Here is a 21,637-nt window from a genome sequence, read left to right as displayed (position 1 = left end):
AAAAAAATGAAGAAGTTAAGATAATAAATTGACAAGCAAAACAAAGTTACAGCTTATAGCTCAATCGCTCAATATTGATCATTTTATGTCTATTTTCTACCAATAATTAGTAATAGTATGTAAAAGTGAAAATTATTTAGGCGTTTGTTATCTTTCTTTTATACAACTTTAATGAGTAAACCAATGTCGATATATTATTGATATTTTGTAGATATTACCTCTGGAGGATGACCTAAATCTACTCGTCGATCGACATCAAGTAATTACCGTCAAATTTTTGGGGGTCATTGGTCAACCATTTTGGCTGTATATATGAATTGCCATTTTGGCTATATATATGAATTGATATGCCCCTCCTCCACGGTAATGACGTTGTCCACACACGTACCATAATGTTTAAGATTGGGTAGTCAAGCCCTTCTTTAAGATTGCTTGGCTCATTTCGTTTCCAGCGGATCCTAAAAAGGACATACTCCTGCTAAACATTGAGTAAAAGTACACCAATGTGCACACTACTAACGCTAATGACATTTCGAATTGAAAGAGATTATATTATGAAGTTAGTTGTTCTTCTACTGCACCACTTGTAGGATTGTTTATACTGAAGTCTTACTATCTCTTCGACGAAGTCGTTAAAATATAAACATTTTTTTTCTCTCCTTTTCATAAAACAGAACATCACTTGCATTTCGTTCAACTAGCACTTCAAAAAAAATAGTAGATAGAGATGGACGAGGCAATCTACTCATCCAGATGTCTTGCCAATGGTTTTGGCGTAAATATATAAAACTCAGAATGATAGACTCTTTTATCGATCAAAAATCAAATCATTATAGACGTGTATAAACAGTTAAATACACGATTAACATTGGCAATGTTATAATGAGGAAATGCATCAAATCTGCATATCATTTACTTTGACTAATTATGTGAAAGAAAAGTCACGATGTCCACAGTGATGCGATGGATTTTGTCCTCGTACAAAATTTCTACGCAAGGCCCCTTTAATCACGCCTCAAAGGTGCCCTAAAAAACAGAACCAAAGAAGATAACAACACCATGACCAGGTATGTATATATGAATATAAACATATTATACATAAGAATTCAGGGAGAAAAAAAAAATCTATATGTTGGTTGCAGCAAATGATCGAGAAGCTGGCCAAAAGATTATGACATTGACCAGCAATTTACTTGGTTATACATATAAGAAAGAAGGAACAAGATCATGTTGTACATGCAGTGATAATATAATTCTTATAATTCGGTCTCTTCTACTTTGGGTTCTAAAAGCAATTAGTTGCTCTTTTGTGACCCTAAGCAAAGGTCAAAACTCAGGGGCGCCGGCTATCCCTCAAGATCATGGTCTTCTTCTTTCCATGCACGTTTGGCGGGAAATTTCTCACCTTTTCAGGTGTTACTATAATAACCACAGAACAAAAATGATAGCGAATTTGTGGTGCTCGAGTGAAAATGGGAAACAGGCCAGTTTTATTACCCTATACCGTGTTGGACAGTGCAACTGAACTTGATTGTCAACCATTTCGGCTCTCATGGGCATTTTCGTCAAACATTTGACGCCCTTCATCTTCTTCACGGCAGCCATGTCTGGCAATACAGAGGATTATAAGAGTGGACGTTAACCCAGCATAAACTAATCAAAGAAGCAGAAAAGTGAGTACATCCCCATCACCCCATGCTTGAAGAATATGGCATTTCTTTTAAGCCATTAAAAAAAAGAAAAAATAGAAAAGCATGAGAGGGGAACATAGTGGAGCTGAGGCTGTTAACTAGTGAGACCCACTTCCCCACCTTCGTCGAATGGAAGCAGTCAGTCATGGTTAATAATTTAAATCCAACAATTGTTGATCTGTGTCAGTCAAACCATTTATAATTAGCCAAGCTGACCACAACATTCCAACTCTGTAATTATTTCCCATTCTCTACAAGCCCATTTCTGTACCAAAAAAAAAGAAAAAAAAAAAGACGTTTTGTTCATTTGCTTCTACAGAAAGGCATCTGTGTCATTCTACCAAAAAGAATACACAACATTTGGCAGTTTTGAGTACCACCCATTTTACATTCCTGGAGTTGCAGAGAGCTGTGGCAAGGAAAATAAGAAGAGCTTTTTTCTGGTTTTGAAACTCTCTCATCATGATCAAGAACTGCTGAAGAAGAAGCAGAACCAGAACCATATTAATCAAGCACTTAATTTACATGCAGAGGAGACAGAGTAATTACTCCAAATCCCATTGAAGACACTCCCAGAGGTTAGACCTTATTTATTGGTATAGATGGCCTCCCAACTGTCATCTTTAATTGCTCGATCAGTTTTCAAGCTTCCTTAATTATTTTTCCCAAATACCCAGAAATCAAAGACAGAGCCTTTAATTGCTCACTTGATATTTTCTTCTTGGGTATTTGAACTTCATCCTCAACATCTCAAAATCTTACTTGACATCTACTTTTACAGGAAGCCAATGATTTCAGGTTCAACATGAATCATTTCCTCATGAGCAAAAACGTTCTGATTCTGCTCCTCATAGCCTCCGTATCCAAAGCCCAGAAGCAGAACTGCAAAACCACATGCGGATCTGCCAAGCCGGTTCCGTACCCGTTCGGGTTCTCAGACGGGTGCAAAATCCAATTGAACTGCTCTGACGACAAAACCATCTCGATCAGCAATTTCACTGTGCAGAACATAACCTCAACCAGCATCTACCTCGATCTCCCGGCAAAATGTGACAGAGGGGTCGAATCTATACACCCCCTGTTCGGCGAAAACTTCGGCCCAACTTGGAACAACAGCTTGCTTCTCCAGAGCTGCCCGCACTCCCAAAACGGCTGCTACATTCCGGTGGACTTCGTTCAAAAGCAGTTCCGTCTGAACAACTGTAGAGCTAGCAAAGGTAACATAAGCTGTTTATCTCACGAGAATAAAGAGTCGGAGATTATGGAATATAGTTACTTAAATGAGACCAACTGTGACTTCTTGTTCGGATCCATTGCGCTTAATTCCGGTAAGGACTCGCCGCTGTCGCTCCAGTTTGAGACGATCGAGTTGGGCTGGTGGGTTCCGGGCTCCCGCCGTGATTGCGCTGACAATGCCACGTGGACCGACGTTAAGCTCGGCGGGGAGAAAGCTCATGGGATCCGCTGCCAATGTAAGGAAGGATATCACGGCGACGGGTTCAGAAACGGGTCGGGTTGCCGGAGAGGTTAGTCAGTCTAGTCAACTTTGTTTTTTTCTTTGACTTTTTGGAAACTTAGCTTTCTGCGGCGTCGTTTTACGACTCATGGTCTGACACGTCATCATTTGGTTTTGGAAAAATTCTAATTTGGTCCAATTGCTATGAATTTTGTGGTGTGTGATGAGGTATTTGACCACCAAGTCATGGTAGACTTTGCAGCCAAATTCGATTTGATTTTGTTATTCGAAAAATATCGGTGTGGCCTAAAATCCGGTAATGTACTTGTAGATGACTAATTAGATGTGACTAATTTAGACCATAATTTGAGGGGGAATTTAGAGTCCGATGGAATATAGTTGCTATGAAATTTTTATAATATTCTTTCGCCATAATTTATGTCAAGTTTTTTATTCCTTTTGTTGTGAATTGTTCTCCTTGTAACCAAAGAATCGTCCGAAAGTCAAATGTTTAGGCTAATATTCCATGTTTATTTATGGAGGGATATTAGGTAAAGCACATGCATTTACTAAATAAATTGGACTTTGGATAAATAGATTAAGGGGAAGAGTAGACTTGTAATAGCTACAGTTGCTATCGGTGTATTCATTTTCTATGATTTTTAAGTTTCAACAATCTGGTACTGATTAATGAGATTATTATGTTAAAAGGCATTAAGTAATATATCTAAGCTTGCTAGGAGAAGTCTAATTGAGGTGATAATCTTATGCACTTGCAAGTTCGACCAGAATTTGTACTTGCGTTGTGGTTCTGGTTCTGCTGCAGCGCTGCTTTTTCAATGATCTCTTTTCTCAGAATAAGTATAAAGTATGCAAATGGCCTGTATATGAAAGGTTCTAGTTGGAAACTGACATTTTTATACAAGTGGAAATTGTGATTATGGGCCATTAATTGCATCTGTAATTGCATGAACTTGGATAATGTAGCCCATATGCCTGATACCTATATAGCTTTAGAATTTCATAATGTAATGTTTCTAATCATTTTATACTGGTTGTCATGTACGTCTTCAGTTTCTGAATGCAATGCTTCAAGGTACTTGTCTGGACGTTGTGGGGGAAGAGTTGGTATTCTTATTGCAGGTAAGCTTTGTAGTCTTTTCCCTTTTTCTTAATTTATCATCTCTCAGTTCTTTTACCTCTCGCTTTCTTAATTTATGGTTTCAGTTTTCTTTAAAGAAAACTACTTGCATACCTCTGCTAAAAGAGTAAAAGCTATCTTAGTTGTTTAAGTCCTGTTGAAACTTGAAATCATACCAAAAATGTATGTTAACTACTTGTAGTTGCAGTAATTGACTTTAATTTTCAGAAGTCTAAGCCATATGATTTATTTGTTTTCATTTGTCCCATGGTTTCCCTGGTTTGGAATCCTAAAAAGGTACCCTTAAAAATAAACCCATTCAGAAAATTCAAGTTGCTGATGCATTGGTTCTCCACATTTTTATCCGACTGTGGTGCATGTTTCTGCGTGCTTCTGATATATTTGTTTTTCTAGTAGTCTGTCTATCACTATTTCCATGCAACACACATTCCTTGCTTGATTGTTGTGGTACAATTAGCAGGTTAAAATCTCGAGAACTTGATAATGATTTAGCTAAATGGCAAACTAACAAAAATTTTACATGTTTTTTCATGAAAGACTTCAAAAAACTCTCAAATCAGTATCTCAAGTGAACGGTAATACAATGTGGTTCTCTCATAGTAGCCTTACATGAGATATGAATCATGTCTGAACAATATTTGATAAAATTTCATTTTTTTGTTATGTTCTCTAGGTATACAAGCGAGTATATGGTACGTTTTAATTAGTTTCGTGTATTGCATTGCTCTGTCTTCTTTGTAGGGTTTGTTGCTGGAGCTTTATTAATGGCTGGTCTATTTCTTATCTGTTACTATCTTCGTAAGCGTTCCACTTGCTTAAAAAACCAGCTGAGTGCAAGGCGCCTTCTATCTGAAGCTGCAGGCAACTCCAGTGTTCCATTATATCCCTTTAAAGAAATAGAGAGAGCTACTAATTGCTTTGCCGAGAAACAAAGGTTGGGTACAGGGGCCTTTGGTACAGTTTATGCAGGAAAACTCCACAATGATGACTGGGTTGCGATAAAAAAGATTAAATACCGAGACTCTAACAGCATTGACCAAGTCATGAATGAGATCAAGCTCCTCTCCTCCGTGAGCCACCCGAATCTAGTGCGACTCTTAGGTTGCTGCATAGAGGGAGGCGAACAGATACTTGTATATGAATATATGCCTAATGGAACGCTATCTCAACATTTACAAAGAGAGAGGGGAGAAGGACTTCCATGGACCATAAGGCTCACAATTGCTTCTGAAACTGCCAATGCTATAGCCTATCTCCACTCTGAGATGAATCCACCAATCTATCATAGAGATATCAAATCCAGCAACATACTTTTGGACTTCAACTACAAATCAAAGGTAGCAGATTTCGGTCTTTCTAGACTTGGAATGACAGAATTGTCATGCATATCAACAGCTCCACAAGGGACCCCAGGCTACGTAGATCCTCAGTACCATCAAAACTTCCATCTTTCTGATAGAAGTGATGTTTACAGCTTCGGGGTAGTTTTAGTAGAGATAATAACCGCAATGAAGGTGGTTGATTTTGCTAGACCTCAAACCGAGATCAATTTGGCTGCACTTGCTATTGATAGAATAGGGAAAGGATGCTTGGATGAAATAGTTGATCCTTTTCTCGAACCAAATAGGGATGCTTGGACTCTTTACTCCATTAACAAGGTAGCCGAGCTTGCATTCAGATGCCTTGCGTTTCACAGTGACATGAGGCCTTCTATGACAGAAGTTGCGGAAGAACTAGAATATGTGAGGCGCAGTGGGTGGGCAACGATGGAGGAGAATGTAGGCACAGCATCATCAGTGGCATCCTCTTGTTCATCACCGTATAACGGAAGTGAGAAGTCATTGGGTGGTCTGACTGCTAAGAAGACCAGTATAAGAAGCCAGAGATCAATTGTTTCACTAAGGGTGGACAGTTCCCTAGCTCCGATGAAGGAGGAGAAGGATACCTCTCCTGTTTCTGTACATGATCCTTGGTTAAGTGACCAGAGTTCACCTTCAACAAACAGTTTATTGGGTAATGTAGTTCAGTGAGACGCAACTACTCTTTTTGTGTGCTTAGCCCCATATATTATGTCCTGTTTATAGTGAAAACCAGTCTACCCATTTGCTGTCTATATATTCCATGCAGTATATTTTTGTTTTCCTAATTCCTGCTGAAATGCACCAAAGAATTTGCATGTATACAAAGATAAGTTTACACCAATCCTAATCACAATTATGTTTCTAGTCACAGTAAGAGCCAATGTCTTTATGAATGAGAATTTTAGGGTGGGATCGACGAACGGCACCCTTTTTCTATCGAAATAGAATTGTTGCGTTTCTTTATTTTATTGGTTTTGCTTGGCTCAGTCATGGAGGGGCCATAGCGGGGATAATGGTACATTTTGTTGAAGAGACGAATGTCTTACCATTATATGCCTTTTAGATACTGTCAATTCCAATATTATTCTTGATCACTAAAATAAATACCACTCAGATCACTTGCCTCTTGACTCTGGAGTACATGTAGTTTGTTTGTGAATTAAACAGGAATTCGTTAAAACAGTAAAGTTTGTGTTGATGACCATCGATCATCACGCACAGTAATGTTTACATTCATTTTCAGTTGGGAAGCACTGAGAAGCACGGCCACGGCGATCGCAACACCAGCAAGGCAGAGATGGAGTACATTCTTTGGAGCAGAATTTGATTCCATCTTCGGGCCTATAATATTCCACATGATCATAGTCACCTCTCACCCTTAAATTCTCAACCACATTAACCTCGCTGCTGCTAGAAGCACCAAGGAAATTTTCATTGCCTGTTAATGCATGGAAATTAAACAAAAGTAGAGGAGATAAATTATAGTACCGTAAGAAAATCAAGATCAGAAGAAGAAAATTTACAGCTGGTACATACATTCTATAAGAGCAAAGAGGATCACGAAGACGATGCAGAAGACATGCAACTGCATGTTGTTTGATTTATCGGTCGCCATTGATGTCTATGAGAGCTAGCTGCAATGAAGTTGTTGGTTTTCTTTGGTGATATACAATCAAATTGTTGTGGTATTTATATGAAGTGACTAGAGACAATACATGGTGAAATATGTGCAGAAAATCCATAGAATCCAAGAATACTATAACAGTGGCGGCTAAATTAGACAGAATTCTTTTGTGAATCAATTGGAAATTATACCTTCTAGGGAAAGTTACATCTGTATACGGGCATAGGCTCATTCACAATTACAGTACCTTTTCCTAATTAAAACTATATTATGTTTGGAAAATATAATTATGAAAAAGTCATACTCAAATCATGAAATACAGTCTGTTAACAACAGTATAAACTAATCTACTCCATTGATAAAAGTTTTCAGCACGGTTGCTCCATTCACCTCAAAAGATCCTTCATGAAGGGTGTACTTGTCCCATGAGTATTCAGCAATGTATCTACCGCCTTGGTCAGAGACTTCACAACTTGTTTTCTGCTTGTCTTCTACAGACTACGTATCATCTCTACTTCCTGACCATTTCTGCCCTAATAGATCTCTGCTTCCTTGATCTAATCCTTGTAGAACAACTGGTCCCAATACTCCCAAGTTCCATGTCTCAAAGTGAGGACCATTTTTCTGTGACAACAACTAACAATAGTTCAATTACCATTAGACTAAACACATGAAATACAAGTCAAAAAACTTTTAATACAAATCAAGCTATCCACGTTATGATGTCTTTTTTATTTGTACTTTCCCACACTCACTTCCTTTAGAGGAACTACAAAGGATATGTACTGAAATCAGAAAGCACACTACAGGATCATGCAAGTCAGTTATGAAGCATTTCCAGGTATCATGAAAATAAAAAACAGTGGAACATTAGGTAGTATCAACGTACTTCAAGAAATATATGCACCTGAAAAGCAAATGTAAAACTCCAACCAAGTACAGCAAGTATAACAGACCAAAAGTTTTAGTAATGCTCTTATGCATCTTGGCTGGAATTTTTAAGGTACACTTTCTTAAAGGTAAAGTGACTGGAATTTCTATCATATGGAGAACAAAATTTCTATCATATGAAACAATAACAGCAATACAGGACTACCCAATATCATATAGTTCAGTGCAATATTGATAATTGTCCAATGAGCAGTCAATAACAAAATGGAAAACTCCCAAGAAAATTTCACGTACAACACAAGAGGCACACAGCAAACACATGAATTCAACATGATTTAAGCAAACTTGGTATAGGAAAAAGTGCTAAACATGGAGTTCAACAAGAACATATGAATGCCCAAATTCTAACATGTTCAGAAAGTGTATATATACCTGGAAAAACAGTGGCTCATTTGATTGCTACATTGTAGATACCAAGTCCCTTTACTGTAGAATATTCTGTAAATATTTACTTTCCTTGTACGTATAGATTACGTCTCTCTGTATAATTGTAGGAGATCGTTTCCTATTAGGATTACTCTTGTATCACTTTATAAACCCTATTCTTTGGGGGTAAATATTATTGAAGCATTCAAAACCCATTGAATTATTATTTTCAACTTGGTATCAGAGCAGGCTGAATATCTGCACTGTATTCCTCTGAAACCCGAAACCCGAATTTCGAAGAGTTGTACGAACCACCTGACCAAATTGATTTTCTCCAACTGTAGACTTACAAACCTGAACGTGGGTAGCTGACAAGAATCACGTGGGTAGCTAGCAAGCCGACAAGACCTGCTGCCTAGCCGAAATTCTGCTGCAACCGACAAGCTCTGCCGCCCAAGCCTTCAAGTCGGCTGCACTGCTACAGTTCCTTGTTTTTCTTATTTCTCACGAACAGATCCTTAGTTCTATTAAATGGAGGACGATGCTGCCACCCTTGCACTCCACAACATGCCTCCTATTATCAACCATTATCATACCACCGCTCAAGACAACTCAGCGTTTCCAACTGGCGTTGCCTTGAATGAATCCAATTACACCATATGGGCACCTCTTATGAAGATGAGGATTGGAGCACGAGGAAAGGTCGGCTACCTCACTGGAGCTAGAGTTGCACCGAATGTAGAGTCTGCTGAATTTGAAGTATGAACCACAGAGAATGAAAAAGTGAAGAGTTGGCTAATTGATTCCATGGAGTCATCACTCATGAATCGGTATATCCGACTCCCAATGGCCAAAGATGTTTGGGAAGTTGTTGAGAAGACCTTTTATGATGATTATGATGAAACCAGGATTTTTGAATTAAACAAGAAGTGTTTCGGAGCAAAACAGAATGGTCGGACTCTTCCTACCTACTACAATGAATTGGTGGGATTGTTTCAGGAAATTGATCAGCGTATGGCCTCTCAGAATAACACAGTGGCTGCAGTTGTTCAAGAGACCACTGCCATGGCACGAATGCGAGTTCACATGTTCCTTAGTGGACTCGATTCAGAGTATGATCAAGTCCGTGGTGAGATTCTGCGCAAAGACCCGAAATTTGACTTGGAGCAAAGATATGCATATGTTCGAAAGGTGCATTCTGAAAGGTAGGCAATGGGACACGCCTCTGAATCCGCTGCTATGGCTGTCCAACGCAAATAGGGGCCCTCCTCGGGCTTCTCAACTCCCTCACAACATCACCCTCCGAGTAAAACAAATCCATATGCAAATACAAAGTGTCCGGTGTGTGGAGATTTGGGTCATAGCAAGCAACGGTGTTATGAAGTGATTGGCTACCCTGATTGGTGGGATTTCACCAAGAAACAGCGAAAGAACCTTGGAAAAGATGTCGTGGCTACTACAGAGGAAACGCAGCCATCTAATGCCTCCGCTAATGTAACACAGTCAGGTATGAAGGGTAAGATATCTATGAATAGTTCTTGGATAATTGATACAGGTGCATCTGACCATATGACTAATGATCCTAGTCTCTTAGAAAAGATGAAACCCTCCTCTCAAAATATTGTTTCTACTAATGATGGTACTCCAACTCTGGTTACCGGAGAAGGTTCTGTTGTTCTCTCTAATACATTAACCCTTGATTCTGTGTTAGTTGTTCCTTCATTGGCATATAATCTACTATTTGTTGGCCAAATTATTCTAGCACTAGCATGTATTGTGACATTTTATCCCTCTTTCTGTGTGTTTCAGGACATTCTGACTCGGCGGATTCTTGGTTATGGTGTTAGAAGGTGGAAACTCTATTACTTGGATCTGACAGAGAGTGGCGAACAACAGTTGTTAAGACAAGTGAATCAGGTCAATGGAGTAGAGAGTGCTAAGGAAACATTGTGGCTATGGCATCGTCGTTTGGGTCATCTATCTTTTAGTTATCTCAAGAAACTACAACCTCATTTGTTTTCGGTTGTCAGTGATTCAGATTTTCGTTGTGATGTATGTGAATTGGCTAAGAGCCATAGAATTTCGTATTCACCTAGTCTTAATAAAAGTCTCATTCCATTTATGAAGATTCATTCTGATGTCTGGGGTCTTGCCAAGATCCCTTCTCTTTCTGGAGTTCGGTATTATGTGACTTTTATTGATGATTGCACTCGTATGACTTGGGTATCTCTATTAAAGAACAAGAGTGATGTATGTTTCATGTTCCAAGATTTTCATAAAATGGTGTCCACGCAATACCAACAGTCTATTCATATTTTCTAGTCTGACAATGGTGGTGAATATGTTAATGGCCCTATGCAGGAGTTTATGCAATCTCATGGAATTCGACATCAGACTTCAAACTCATATACTCCTCAACAGAATGGATTGGCAGAAGGGAAGAATCGACAGTTACTTGAAGTTGTCCGTGCTTCTTTGTTTGGCATGCATGTACCTCGTGAATATTGGGGAGAAGCTGTGAAGTCCGCCGCCTACCTCATTAATCGTACTCCTTCTCGAGTAATTGAATTTCAAAATCCTCAGCTGAAACTTCAAAAACTTCTGTCACTTCTGTCACATCCGTCACTACCAAATCTTGAACCTCGTGTGTTTGGATGCATAGCCTATGTTCATATTCCCAAGCCTCAACGTAGCAAGCTTGATCCCCGTGCCCGTAAGTGTATATTTGTTGGTTATGCAGAATTCCAAAAGGGTTATCGTTGCTATGATCCTCTTACTAGCACTATGTATGTTTCTCTTGATGTTGTATTTCCCAAATCTGAACCGTATTATTCAGGGGGAGTTTCCGAGTCTTCCCTTCAGGGGGAGAGCAACTGTGAAGGAAATTCTCGAGATTTATTTGCATTTGAAGAATTCGAAGATTTAGAGGCTTTGGAGTTCAAATTTGGAGTTGGGAACTCTCCAATATCCATTGACAATGACAGAGACGTTGAGGCAGCAAACGAAAAAGAATTGGGAGACTTGGGCACTGGACCAATCGGTGCACCCGTGGGGGTGCAACACTCAGATAGAGGTGGTGACCGGACCGTGGGGTCCGCAGGTGAGGATGGTGGTCTGATGGGATGTAGACAAGTCGGTGGACCAGTGGGCCCCTCGGATGGGCAGTTTTTTGAGTTTCCAAGCCGACGGCTTGGCTCCAGCCGATCAATGGGCCCCAGCTAACCATTCAACATGCTAAATACTCCTAATGCTGCAAGTCAATTTCAAGATTTGTCAGAAAGGGCAGGTGCAACACGCCAACCTGTTACTGTGCAACCCCAAAGTGGGCTTGACTTGTCAAACAGGGACCATGCGCACCAGGAAACCGACACGCAACTTGATGGTGATGATGATGCATTAATGCATTCTGGGAAATATGGAACATCACAAACTAATGACGTGTTCATTCATCAGCCCGACTATAATGCACCCACTGAACAGAATATTCAGAGTCCTCATCTATCAGAGTTCTTCCCCCTCTCTACATCGTCAACTGAAGAATCCGCTACAAGTGTTCCTTCTCAGGTACCTTTAATTTCAAACGAGTCATCTGGGGTAGGTAATATTGAGTCTAGGAGATCACAGAGGGCTACCAAGGGTATTCCTAAGAAATAATATGAACCAGACATCAAAACCAAAGCTAAGTATCCTATAGCTAATTACAGGTCTAACCATAGGTTGTCTGGGTGACATGCACTTGTTGTTGATCAATTATCCACTGTATCTATTCCTAGTAGTGTACAGGATGCTTTGGCAGATCCGAAGTGGACTCAAGCAATGAATGAAAATCTAGAGGCTTTGTAGAAAAACTCGACTTGGGATATTGTGACTATGCCTGTTGGAAAGAAGACAGTTGGATGTCGATGGGTGTTTACAGTAAAACTTAAACCTGATGGGAGCATTGACAGGTACAAAGCCAGATTAGTTGCCAAAGGTTACACTCAGCGCTATGGAATTGATTATGAAGAGACGTTTGCCCCTGTAGCAAAGATCAATACTGTTCGAATCTTGATTTCACTTGCAGCAATTAAAGATTGGCCTCTACAGCAGTTTGATGTGAAGAATGCGTTTCTCAATGGTAACTTGGAGTGTATATGGACATGCCACCAGGGGTTAAAAATTTGTCTTATGATACAAGCAAGGTTTGTAAGTTGAAGAAGTCTCTTTATAGTTTGAAGCAATCTCCGAGAGCTTGGTTTGGAAGATTCTCCAAATCCATGAGGACGTTTGGCTATAAACAAAGCAACTCGGATCACTGATTCACACGTAATTTATGTGTGTTTCTAACCTTAATTACCTTGAAATTAGCGAATACTCGAGCATTATTTTGTAGTATTACTTTGTTTTCTTCATTTATAGGAAATTATGGTCAAGAGAGGGAAAAGATGAAACAAAGAGCGAATTTGAGCAAAAAGTCAACTCCGACTAAAGGATGAAAAGTCAACAAGTTGACCATCAGGTCAACCAACAACTTGGCTCAATAGCAAGAAGTTCAAGGCCCAAGACCAAAGAAGCACACAAGTGAAGACCCAAGCCCATTTGTGTTACATCTTTGTATTTAAATTTCAAATTCAAAATTGATGTAATGACAATAATAATTAGTGGACCACACACCTCACACACATCACACATGTGGATGAATGAAGATATTTATTTGTGTTCACACTAGGCACACACTCACTTACACTTTTACCCTCCGGTTTTCTTTTTATTTTCCAAAATGTTTTCTAATCTCCTAATTTTCTACATTTTTATTAGGTTGTTTTAGTCTTTTCATTTTACCCTTTTTCTACTTGTTTTTGAGCCCTTGGATCTATGGTACAAGTCTAATCTTGACCCTTGAACCCAAGGGGGTATTTAAGCACCTTTGCACACACATTTCAGAAGCTTAAGACCCATTTTTCTTCACCCTAGACCTTTTGGCCGAATTTGGGACTTCTCACCTCTTCTTCTCTTCTTCATCCCCCATTCTTCACATGTAAGCTTGCACAAGGAGGAGGCACACACATTTCCGGTATCTAGGCCACCATCTCTACACCATGGCTTCATAAGGGTAGCAAGAGAAGCCATGAAGTTATGGCAATAGCTAGTGACAAGCTTTGCCTTAAATTTATGGATTTCTCCTCTCTTTCCCTCTTCTTTCTCTCTCTTATTTCTTGCTTATGGTGTTGTTTGATGTGTATTGATATATACTTGTGTGTGACCTCTCATGGTTTTAGGGTTTTGAAACCCAAGTTTAGTTTTATATGGTTTTGTTGAGGAATTAATAAAATTGATGTTTATTCATATGATTTGTGTACTCTTGCTTTAATTTCTTCACTCTAGATGTATGGTTTAGGTTTTCCCCTCCTTAATCTATGTTTGGTGTGTTGGAATTGGAATATTAAATTGGGGAATTTATATTTCAATTTAGATTATGGCATGAGTGTGGTGGAATTAATTTGCCCATTGCATATCTCTATTTCCATTTGGATTTCTTAGATTGTGGTTCTCAAGTCACCCAATTTTGAGTATTATTACCCTTGATTGTCGGAATAGTATTCGGAATTGTTGGGTAGGGTAATTGTTATCACAATCACAAGTACTCTTTTGACCTTATTATTTGTGGTGATAGTTGCTAGAGTGTGTTACAATCGATTGTCGAAACATAAAGCATTTAGTTTTGAGCACTTGTGGCCCTAACAAGGCATAAGGTTTGAGACTAGAATAGGGTAGCCAAAAACTAAGTATTCTTTCTTCTTCTTGTTTTTGCATAGGGTTTGACTACTATTTTATGACAATCAATTTAGCTTTCTTTTCGACCTCTTAATGCTAAATGGAAATCCGACAAAACATTTGAAGCATCATTTGAATTAATCATCATCATTCCATGTGATTTTAGATTTGTGTGGAGAACCTCGAATTCCATGGTGACCCTTGATGCGATGCATCCCATCCTTCTATCTATCTTATTTTTATGTCGTAGTTAGTTAGTTTATTTATCATTTATGAAAATCCAAAAACATTGTGACTTTCCCACTACCATTCATTTGTAAATCCATGTGGGCGTGAGCATTACAAGCACTTTTGTGTGTTTCACGGCCCTATCTAGGCTTTGCTTGGTGCAAGGCCGTTTATGTGACTTTGTGTGATGCAAAGTCATACTTGAATGAGGCTCGGTGCCTTGTTTAGCATTTTTTCTAGTTTTATTTGTTTGTGCAAGTGATTTTCGGTGACCTAGAACCATAGGATTCTTAGCTAGCTCGTAATCCCTGAGGTACGATAAACCAGGACGTAAATACTTCCCATCTTTGATGACCGTGTTGATTGTTACGCGATAGGCGAAAGAAAAACACTTAAATCAATCACACTTTGTTTATCAAACGTCGTCAGGGTAAGATTACCACTCTGATTGTATATGTTGATGATATGGTTGTCACAGGGGATGACTTAAAAGAGATGGAGGCTCTACAAAAGTATCTTTCTAAGGAGTTTGAGATGAAGGATCTTGGGCAATTAAAGTACTTTCTTGGAATCGAGGTTGCAAGGTCTAAGAAGGGGATTTCGTTGTCTCAACGTAAGTATGTGCTTGACTTGTTAGCTGAAACCGGAATGCTTGACTGTAATCCTATTGAGACACCGATCGAGATGAACCACAACCTTGCTATCCATCCGGATCAAGTTCCAACTGATTAAGGGAGGTACCAACGTCTAGTAGGAAGGCTTATTTATCTTTCTCATACTAGGCCTGATATTGCTTATGTTGTAAGTGTGGTTAGTCAGTTTATGCATTGTCCTAGTGAAGAACATATGGATGCAGTATATCGTATTTTGAGATACCTTAAGATGGCACCTGGAAGAGGTTTGTTGTTTGAAAAAGGGGGTGAGTTGGAAGTTGTGGGGTACACGGATGCAGACTGGGCTGGTGATAAAACAGATAGACGGTCCACATCTGGTTATTTTACATTTGTTGGAGGAAACCTGGTGACTTGGCGCAACAAGAAACAAAAGGTTGTTGCTAGGTCAAGTGCTGAAGCTGAGTGCCAAGGTATGGCACATGGAGTGTGTGAGATGTTGTGGATTCGTAATGTGTTGAAAGATTTGGGTTTTAAACTCAAGAAATCTATAGACCTACATTGTGATAGCACATCTGCTATTGAAATTGCTCGCAATCCTATTCAGCATGACCGAACTAAGCATGTGGAAGTAGATCGACATTTCATTAAGGAAAATCTTGACAGGAAAATTATTCGTTTTCCTTTTGTGTATACAGAAGATCAATTAGCAGATGTTCTTACGAAAGGAGTGTCAAGGAAAGTGTTTGACAACTCGATTGACAAGTTGGGCATGATTGACATCTATGCACCAACTTGAGGGGCAGTGTAGAATATTCTGTAAATATTTACTTTCCTTATACGTATAGATTACGTCTCTCTGTATAATTGTAGGAGATCGTTTCCTATTAGGATTACTCTTGTATCACTTTATAAACCCTATTCTTTGGGGGTAAATATTATTGAAGCATTCAAAACCCATTGAATTCTTATTTTCAACTTTTACTACCTAATTTGAAGATAACATAAGAAATACCATAATAACATAAGAAAGTCAAAAAGTTACCGAGGCTCTTTTCTGTGTAGAAAGCACCTTGGCCTTTTCATAAGGATAACTCGTTTGTTCCCCTTGTTTACTAAGGCTTCAGGCTAATCTTGCTTGTAAAATTTAAATAAAACATCTTAAAAAAGAAAATATATTTGTAAAAGGATAATTGAGGTGTCAAAATATGGTAACCTTGATATACCACATAAGATCTAGGGGCCGTGATCACTTACCCAAATTTGGACCAATATACTCTCACTTACTCCACTAAGAGTTTTTTACTCCCATTTACCCAATTAATATTTAAGTACAGTTTTGCCCTTAACTCAATTATTTAATTACATGTGCATCTCCTTGTCTCTCTCCACTCTCCCCGATCTGCTCTTTCTCTCTCATCCCCCATTCTCTCTCTCTCTCCCTCTCTGTGGCAGCGTGCGCAGGCGGGGTGGCGCTGGGATGGGCAGGCGTTGGGCTGCGCAAGATGTGGGTGTGCTGTGTTACGCAGGCGGCGGGGCAGGGCTGCCGGATTCTGCAGCGATCTGTGTTGGGATCTGTGTTGTGGGCTGCGCGGATTGGCCGGCGCGGGTGTGCCGGCCGCGTGGGTAGGAGGACGATGGGATGCTGCTGTGCGAGCGGGAGGGGGACTAGGCGCGGGTGGAGGCTAGATCAAAGGCTGGGAGGCTTCGGTAAGGAGGCTGGATCAAAGGCCGGAATGCAGGCGGTTGGGATCGGTGCTGCAGGTGATTGGTGCTGCAGATGACTCCGGTGAAGGGGAGGCGGTGCTGCAGTTCCTTATGGGCTGGCGGAGACGAAGGACGATCTGATGGGTAGGCCGCCGGGAAGAATTTTTTTTAATTATTATTATTATTATTATTATATATATATATATATATATATATATGTGTGTGTGTGTGTGTGTGTGTGTGTGTGTGTGTAAAATTGAACATATAAATTGATCAATTGTGCCTGAAGTGTATTTATTTTGATTTTGGGAGTTTATGCAATTCACCGATGGGCAATAATATGATTATTGGATGGCAATAATATGTTTATTAGGGGAAATAATATGATTATTAGGAGGCAATAATATGAGTATTGAGGGGCAATAATATGTATATAAATTGATCAATTGTGCCTGTAACGTATTCATTTTGGTTTTGAGAGTTTATGCAATTCATTGGAGGGCAATAATATGATTGTTGGAGGCAATAATATGAGTATTGGGGGGCAATAATATGAGTATTGGGGGCAATAATATGGTAACTGGGTATTATTAGGGGGCAATAAATTTAGACGCCGGAATCCGGTCAGCAGTCCGGTAGCCGGATTCCGGATTCCGGTCGCCGGATTCCGGATTCCGGTCGCCGGATTCCAACTGCGGACTCCGGATTCCGGTCACCGGAGCACAGCATGGTGGAGGATGACTTTTCTCTCTAAGTGAGAAAGAAGGAGAGGTCAAAAAAGTCCCAAAAATAAATAAAAAGAATAAAAAAAGAATTAATTGGGTATTAGGGAAATAATCTCTTAGAGTGTTTTGGGTAAATGGGGTTAAAAAACTGTTTTTTTGAATGAAATTCAACATTTATATTCCTCACAAGTCAGAATAGGCACCCTTCCGCTGATAGACAGACAAGAAGCTAGTGGTAGTACCCACAGGTGGTACATACATATAGTCCTACTCATTATACATTCTAAGACGTAGAAATAGCGGATAACCTCCTTCGGTACTACTCCAGAGACGCTATAGAGACATAGAGCATAAAAATGCCTAGTTTCATAATACAAGGAATTATTGTAAATAGATAAACTAAAAACATATAGATGGGCCTAGGGAAAACACCCCAGCCCCAATTTGTAGGCCCAAGAGCATCCAAAATGGTAATCCAACTCCAGAGCCCATTAAGCAGCCTTGGCCCCAGCCCATCATCCCAGACAACATGTCGTACGTCACTCGCCCGGCGACTCCGCCCGACCTGCACTGCCATGGCCCTTGCCGCCTCGATTTAGGCCACCACGACCACCCGCCGCGACCTTCCACCGCGACCATCCGCCGTTGTGACCCGAACCGCTGCGCACCACGCCATCCCAGCGCACGCCGTCGTGAAGGCCCAACTCTGAATCGCGTCGGTCTAGCATCCCCCTGTCTGCACCACCACCGATTCAGAACCAGACACCGGTCTTGATTAGCACAGTCACGCCGCCGGTCAAGAGCACAAGCCGCAAGCCGCCTGGACCTACCTCGAGCTTAACCACCCATGGAGCCCTCATGAGACAAATCGGGTCGAAGACCCGTCCGGCAGCAGATCCCAACGCCGGCGAGGCCGGAGGCCCACACTGGTCGGGTCGCCGCCGGACGAGCTCGAGTTATCACTCGGAAAGGAACCGGTCTTGGGTGTTAGGGTTTCTCGAGGAAGAGGAGAGGGGTTAAAAAACTGTTAGTGGAGCAAGTGGGCAATTTTTAAGCTGAAATTGGGTAAATGATCATTTCCCCATGATCTATGCCGAATTCTCAGGCCTTATATTTGGCCTCCAATTATTACCCTCCTATATTATTATCCTTTTGTTTATATCACAACCTGCTCAATATGGTACAGATAAAGGGTAATAAAGGCCGTACTATTTCAATATGGTGATATTGTGTTTGATCTACAAATTTCTAGCCAGGTGTAGTGTCGCGGGTAGCACTGTTACCGACTAAGGGATAGACAAGGGTTTGTTATTTTTACTCAAAAAAAAACCGGAAGATCCTTACCCGAATAAACTAGCTGCTGCGATAAACTAAAAGCAAATTAAAACAAGAATAAAATTTGGAGCAGAAATGTGTTGGCAAAACATTTATTTCATTTATACATATGATTATTTCTGGTTTTGCAATACATTTGAAAACTGAAATAATGCAAGTCTCTTGATCTGTGTTGTTTGTGGTTGGCTAGTTATCGGGACGACAACCGTAAGTACACTCGTCTTCAGTAGCATGGCAGCCAAATTTACCCGGGAGATAACAGCACCAGCAACTTCCTGGTGGTTTACATTTTGGAGCGCAAACATGAATTTTATCAACCCTCGACAGTTTACCAGTTGCCCCAGCAATATTACTCTCACCACTGCCTGTTTGCGTTGTATCAAAAAAAAAAAAAAATTACAAACAGGAAAAATTAAATTTTTCTGAAAAATCAAGAAGAAGAAGAACATACACTGAGTTAGAATCAAGAGGGTTATGAAGACGATGCAAAAGATAGGTAACTCTAATTTCATTACTTTACCGGTCGCCATGATTTGTCTGTGAGAGAAGAAATTGATTGAACTTTGGTATGCTATGAAGCTTGTTGAGGTTTTTATAACAACTTGTTGGAGTCAAATCCATGGTCAAGGATAATAAAACGTAGTTGTGTAATAAAAGAGAATCTAGACCAAAAAAATAATAATTAAAAGAGAATTAAACGTTTTGACTATAATAACTTTGTCATAAAAAGAATTTGATGTAAATCCGTAATACATTTTAATTCAAAATATATTTTTTTTTTTATCTCAAGGTAATCAATTCCATTAATCTCAAGCCAGAATGACACGGATACATACCTTCCCTCGCCAACTCTAGGGCAAGTTTAGGACGTGGTATGCTAGCACCACCCATTAGACAACCAGTGCTCACTTATTATAAGCAAACCTATAACTATGACAAAACTAGGACATAGTAAATAGGCAGAGTTCGACAAAAAATTAAAATTTCTCCTTATTATCCAAGTAAGGACAACGAGGTTTAGTTGGCTCCATCCTCCCGGGTCCCAAATTCGAAACCATATAGATCCAGAGCCCAAGAATTGAACCCAACTTTGTTTGGACACCCAAACAGAATTAGGCCTAAAACAAGACTTGGGCCACAAAACTGATCTTGACACCCAACCCAGATTGGGTTGGCCCACTATTGCACCGTTCACACTCACAGTCCCTGAAGCTTGGTTCCGGTGATCGACGATCAACATCCAGAAGCGCCTTCGCCTCTCCAGTTCACCTCCGTTCGCCGCCGCGAGCCTCGCCATACCCCTTGTCGATCCACTCTGACCCATCAGACCAGTTTTGATCGAGCATAGGCTCAGCTCGACTTCGGTCACCAACGTCCAAGCCTTTGCCACCCCCGTCACAACACCCACAAACCGGAATGCCGCTCGGGGTGTAAATGGGAGCACGCAAGGTCTGTATCCCAAACAACCAGCATCGGCCCCTGCTTTGTTGCCAAACGCCATAGCCGGCACACCTGGAAGTACCCAGCTTCGCGCCGCCTCCACCGCTGTAACTGACACGAGGCCCGTCGCCGTCGTCCATTGGGAACTGAAACCTCTTCTCTGCCATGATTGGACCATTTGCATCTGCGTTTCTGGCATCCTCACCAATGCTGCCAGCTTCATACCAGCCTTAAGCCTTGCCCTGCTCGGTCGGATCTGATCTGGATCTTGATCGAAATCCTTCCCAATCACGAGACTCCAGCGCAAGAGTCCGGCTACTGCAAAACCCCCTCTCCCCCCACAAACTGTGGAGAGGAATTCCAATTGAGAGATCATCGAACGACATCGTCGTTGGGTTTCCGCGATGAGGCAGCGAGAGGCGGAGAGGGAGATTCCGCTTGGTGATAGCGCCGACCGGCGTTGCTTAGATCCCCAGCCATGGCGGCTAGGGTTTGATAGAATTGGGCAGAGGATACGGAGCATTTAGTACATACAGTGGATGGCTGGATATTGAGGGGTGATACACATGTCATGTGTTTATTGAGGGGTGATACCACCACCAATATTTAAGTGGTGAGCAAATTTGAATCCCACTTTAATTCAAAATATTATTGATTAGCTGTAACGACTAACTAAGAGACCAAAGTATGTTCAAAAGAGTTGCTAAATTAACATTTTAGTAAGACAAAATAGGCAAATTACCTCCTTATTTTTCTCATGATTTTCGATTTACCCCATGACATTTCAATTTTGATTATTTACACCCTAATTTTTTTAATTATTGCTGATTTACACCCTACCGTTAACTTTTAGACTTTCCATCCAATTTTCCCGTTAACTTAATTAGCATGTGAGAGACATTTTCGTCTTTTCAACTACCACCCAAAAATAAAAATTTTACTAAACCAACACCGCAGGAATATCAGCATGTACAAAAATAAATAACAAGAGGATTTTTTTTGTTTTTGTCTTTTTTACTCTTAACACTTTGACAAGAAACAAAAGAAGACAAAATACTGTTTATTCCTTATACTTATAAGGGTCTCGATGTTTCAATTTCACCTAGATACTCCCTAAACTTTATAATTTCACACAAAATGTCCATGCCGTCAATTCTTCTTCAAAAATTATGTTACCTTGCTGACGTGGCATTCCTTTCACACTGAAATGACTATTATACCCTCAC

General features: G+C 40.2%; 1 protein-coding gene across 1 annotated transcript; it reads left to right on the top strand.

The window, feature by feature from the left end:
• The first annotated feature begins 1,659 nt into the window (after window positions 1-1,659).
• LOC133719479 (wall-associated receptor kinase-like 14) lies at window positions 1,660-6,455 on the top strand. The gene is made up of 4 exons (XM_062145845.1): window positions 1,660-2,269; window positions 2,473-3,217; window positions 4,222-4,290; window positions 5,051-6,455. The coding sequence occupies exons 2-4, from the start codon at window positions 2,497-2,499 to the stop codon at window positions 6,337-6,339; spliced, it is 2,079 nt and encodes a 692-aa protein (XP_062001829.1). The 5' UTR covers window positions 1,660-2,269; window positions 2,473-2,496; the 3' UTR covers window positions 6,340-6,455.
• The last annotated feature ends 15,182 nt before the right edge of the window (window positions 6,456-21,637 follow it).

This window comes from Rosa rugosa, chromosome 1 (genome assembly GCF_958449725.1).
Source record: "Rosa rugosa chromosome 1, drRosRugo1.1, whole genome shotgun sequence".
Classification (NCBI taxonomy): domain Eukaryota; kingdom Viridiplantae; phylum Streptophyta; class Magnoliopsida; order Rosales; family Rosaceae; genus Rosa; species Rosa rugosa.
This window is presented reverse-complemented; position numbering and strand designations above follow the sequence as displayed.

Coding starts and splice junctions, on each gene's coding strand:
- LOC133719479 (XM_062145845.1), top strand. CDS start 2,497: ATGAATCATTTCCTCATGAGCAAAAACGTTCTGATTCTGCTCCTCATA. Junction 3,218..4,221: donor CGGGTCGGGTTGCCGGAGAG/GTTAGTCAGTCT, acceptor GTACGTCTTCAG/TTTCTGAATGCAATGCTTCA. Junction 4,291..5,050: donor AGTTGGTATTCTTATTGCAG/GTAAGCTTTGTA, acceptor TCTTCTTTGTAG/GGTTTGTTGCTGGAGCTTTA.